Source organism: Penaeus vannamei, chromosome 25 (genome assembly GCF_042767895.1).
Source record: "Penaeus vannamei isolate JL-2024 chromosome 25, ASM4276789v1, whole genome shotgun sequence".
In the NCBI taxonomy this organism is placed as follows: Eukaryota; Metazoa; Arthropoda; class Malacostraca; order Decapoda; family Penaeidae; genus Penaeus; species Penaeus vannamei.
Window position 1 is genome coordinate 22801949 of NC_091573.1, and position 2500 is coordinate 22804448.

At 41.4% G+C, this 2500-nt stretch overlaps 1 protein-coding gene across 1 annotated transcript in view; it reads right to left on the reverse strand.

The window, feature by feature from the left end:
• LOC138866399 (histone-lysine N-methyltransferase SMYD3-like) overlaps positions 1-1281 on the reverse strand; it is an 11235-nt gene extending 9954 nt beyond the window's left edge. The window contains exon 1 of the mRNA XM_070138935.1: positions 979-1281. Coding sequence (XP_069995036.1) covers positions 979-1031 — 53 coding nt within the window. The 5' untranslated portion in view covers positions 1032-1281. The remainder of the gene's footprint in view (positions 1-978) is intronic.
• Between the last annotated feature and the right edge of the window lie 1219 nt (positions 1282-2500).

The window sequence follows — 2500 nt, forward strand, 5'->3', positions numbered from 1 at the left end:
GACTAGGCGTGCCCTTCGGGCACTGCCCGAGGGGAGGGTTGATGGGGGGCAAGCCCCCCAACACCCCCCAGGACACATTCTCTCCACCACGGTATGTACGGCAAGACAGAGCTGCATTCACACCGTAAAATAATAAACCAAATACCTTTATATCAGGAAACGTGAAACTTTCGTTTCTTTGTACTGTTGGGATTGCTTCGATTTTAATCACCTTTTTCGTCCTTTGGAGCTCTTGATGGGCTCAGATATAAAACTGGGATGGTTACTGAAGTCGAATTATTCTTCGATGCCACTGTAAAGGTCTTAAAAAAGAACCCAGAATCAACACAACACTGGAAACGCAACATTCTCACCGGCTTTCAATCTCGAAATGAGCGGGTTGGTGAGCTGTCAACCTGTGGCTGGCGCAAGAAAGTGTGAAACACTCAATGCGCAGGATTCGATATGACGGTATAGATAAATATAAAAATATGCAAATGAAGTATAATAACATTACTAAAAGACTTTAAAGGTATAAATGCGTACCAGCAGACACAGATAATTAGCCAAATATCGTTTTGACAAGCGCGTAATGATACACGGACTAGTTCGCGAACGCAAAAATGCGTTCGTGGGTCAGTGTCGTGTTTTTCCTCGCAAGTTAAACAAGCTCATCGACTTTGAATTTGAAAGGCGGCCGCGCGTTATATTTTCCTCATTTAGCGGTGACTATAAGGCCGGTGCATCTTAAACTATACGCTATCCCCTTCTATTTTTCCCGCTCTATAAGATGGCGGTGTCCATTTTCCTCTATCTACGCGCGTCGCGGTCTTCAACCTCTACCCTAAAACCCCCATGACATTTAAAGTAAAACAATTAATACTAAAACCCCTTGAAATTTAAGTAAAAGAATTAATACAATAAAAAAGGCGCGGGCAGGGATGTAAACAAAAACCCTATCCCTCGCTAGGCACCCTATCCCTCGCTAGGCACACTCACCCTACTACAGGAGCTGACGAGTGATCCTCGGACCGTAGAGAAGATATGGGCATGGGGAAAAGCCGGCCATTACTACCTACTACAGGAGTGGACACAAACACTGTTCATGTGCACAACACGGCTTTATTTACGAAAAGCTACTACTACTACAGCCTCGAAATCACGGAGAGGCAACGACAGTCACTGGCAACAAGGTAGCACCGCAGCATATCACAAAATATCACAGTGGGGCACAAATCAAAGATCAAGAGTCCTCCCCAGCCTACACTCACACCTCTCCACAGTCAAGGTCACCCGCCAACTGCCTTCTGTGGCGACTCCATGGCGCGTCACGGCAGGGGTAGCCAAGTATCCAAATTGTAAGAGGTTTGAGTGTGGGTTAAACGAGCTCCTATCGAACCCAAAACTTACTATGTATACTTCTGGAGGTGTGGCGTTTATAAAAAGGGCAAGGGCTTGCCAAAAGGGCATCAGAAAAAGGCATTAAAATAAAAAGTGACCACCCCCAGTAGGCAACACGACCACCCGTTCGCATAAGCGAATCCATGAATCCGGGTGCGTTCGTGTAACTAAATATACGTAACTCTACAATCGCATTATAGACGATTTTTACCTAAAATTTCTGGCCATTGATGTCGACACAACCAGAGGACCCACGGTAATAGATAATCCTACCCCCCAAATGGGGGGTAGGATTGAAATATAATCCGGATCACCACCAAAATTTTATGGAATATTAATTAGGCTAAAATTTTATTAAACTCTGTTCATAACTTTTCAAGTTCGAAAAAAAAATCCTGGATCCAAACCATGGTCCATATCACCACCAAAGTGCAATAAGCATCAAAGTTAGGTTAAAACACACCTTTGGTTAAAAGCTCATTAAAGTGTGTTCGTAACTTATAGAAATATCAGAAAACGCAAACAAACAAACAAAAATTCAACAAATAAACTATCAACAAACAAACAAAGAAACAAACGGAAGTAACAATATAAATAAACAAAAGGTCATGGGGTCCACAAAAATTATCTAGATGTGCTTACATACCTTATATATATTTTTTTTCTTTTTTTTTTCTTTTTTTTCACTGCCCTGGACTAATTTAGTTTGTCTTTTCACGGGAGTCTGAGTGTGAAAATTGGCTACATGGCCCGTATAGTTAATCACCAATATTCCGCAGATGTAAAGAGACGAACGTCATGATAATATGACGCCCGGCCGTGCTGAGAAAAGGACGCATACGATACCTGGCCGACTGGAGAAAGTTTTTTTTTTCGACCAATATTTTACATTGTAAAACCCCATTAGAGCAACAATAATTGGTGAATAGCAGATAATTATATCGAATACAAGTATTTCGTACATGATTTGTCACGTAAAATGTATAAATAATGAAAAAGAAAAAGATCGCAATTAGGTCCTTCACATTTTAATTCAAAAAATTGAAGCCGAAATATACAGATGCAGAAAAAGAAGAAATCCACCGCACTTACCGGAGAAAAGTGTACCATATCTACAATA